The 1,635-nt window shown below is 40.9% G+C and overlaps 1 protein-coding gene across 1 annotated transcript; it reads left to right on the top strand.

Moving 5' to 3' along the window:
- Window positions 1–572: 572 nt before the first annotated feature.
- Window positions 573–1,635, top strand: LOC128218595 (uncharacterized). Its single transcript, XM_052926301.1, has one exon. It carries the CDS (start codon window positions 606–608, stop codon window positions 1,359–1,361), a length of 756 nt encoding a protein of 251 aa, XP_052782261.1. The 5' UTR covers window positions 573–605; the 3' UTR covers window positions 1,362–1,635.

The following is a 1,635-nucleotide window of genomic DNA, read 5'->3' as shown; positions in this document are numbered from 1 at the left end:
GCTGGCAGCCTGTTAACAGCTATTAGTTGGCAGCCAGCTGGCAATCGACAGCCAGCTAACAGTTGGCAGGCAATTTATTTTAAAAGCAAAATACACCTAGGGTTAGGCTAGGGTTACGGACATAGATTTTATAAAAAAGTGTATCCAGCGTACATTCCAAAATCATCGTAGGACATTAGTGAACATATTTGTATAGTGTACATAACTCATGTTTGGCAAAACACGATTTTTTTTAACATGCTTGCCTCCTGTGGTTTATTCTGTCTGTCTGTCTGTCTGTCTGTCTGCCTGTGCGTATGTCTGTATATGTGTCCGTTTGTCTGTGTTTCTGTCTGTCTATGTGATTGCGTGTCTGTCTGTATGTCTATTTTTCTGTGTTTATATATGTGTTTATGTAGGTCTGCCTGTTTGTCTGTCTGTGTTTGTGCCTGTCTGTCTGTCTGTCTGTCTTTCTGTCTGTCTGTTTGCAAGACGACGAAAACGACGACGAAATGTAAGTATTTAAATTGAAGTGATTTCAGAAAAATGTTATAAACAAGCGTCTTCATGAAAAACCGCGAGATCATGTATTTGCTACAGAAGGTTACAAGGAGTACAACGTGAAGATGAGTTCAGACAAATATAACTGTGATATTGAAGGGATATGTGGACTGTCTGGTGGAGAGATTGTTATTACAGACCCAAAAAACAGTAAAGTGAAACTCCTGGACCAGGAGTACAGGGTTGTCGACCACTGTGATGTTCCTAAGTATCCATTTGACGTGTGCCACATTGGCGGGAATGAGGTTGCGCTTTGTGTTAACAATGATGATAGACATGAACTTCATTTCATTAACATTACAAAAGGGAAACTTGTGACTACGAGAAAGTTAAGTTTCTCACATGAATGTTACGGCGCAGCTCATCACGGGAACAACCTTTACATTTCATCACTCACCGCGCTGTACGTCTATACGATGACGGGGAAGCAGGTGAAGAAGCTGTACGAGGATAAGACCGTTGATGACACGGTGGTGAGAATTGCCATCAGTAACGACGGGAAGACTATCTACATCACAAACTTCTCAAACGATCAACTTATCACCCTGGACAACCTCGGCAACAAGCTGGCCACATTCACTGATCCTGACTTGAGGGGACCTTGGGGAGTACACGTGACAACTGCTGGACACGTGTTCGTCTGCTGCTATAATTCCGACACAGTGCTGCAGGTTGACAAGGACGGGAAGACGAAGTTGGCCACACTGGCAAGGAAACAAGACGGAGTGCACTACCCTCGAGCTGTGTACTCCAGCAGTCGTACTTCCTCCCTGGTTGTCGGCGGATACAAAGACACGCTTCTCGTTATCAACGTACGATAAACAATAACAATAGATTCACTTACAAGTAACGAAAGAGATCATTATTATAACTGTTTTTTTTTTAACTTAAACATTTTGTGTTAGTATTAGTTAACACGGATAAAGATTGTTCACTTTAACACACGAGTCATATTTGCTTTAACATACATATACATTTATATGTTACGTATTACGCTTGCTTTTTGCTACAACGTTATAATGTTGATCGTGCGCATTTTATTCAACTATATCAATCTTGATTTCAAAATGTTATTCACATATGTTATATATCTAG

Source organism: Mya arenaria, chromosome 14, assembly GCF_026914265.1.
Source record: "Mya arenaria isolate MELC-2E11 chromosome 14, ASM2691426v1".
Lineage (NCBI taxonomy): Eukaryota > Metazoa > Mollusca > Bivalvia > Myida > Myidae > Mya > Mya arenaria.
This window is presented reverse-complemented; position numbering and strand designations above follow the sequence as displayed.

Coding starts and splice junctions, on each gene's coding strand:
- LOC128218595 (XM_052926301.1), top strand. CDS start 606: ATGAGTTCAGACAAATATAACTGTGATATTGAAGGGATATGTGGACTG.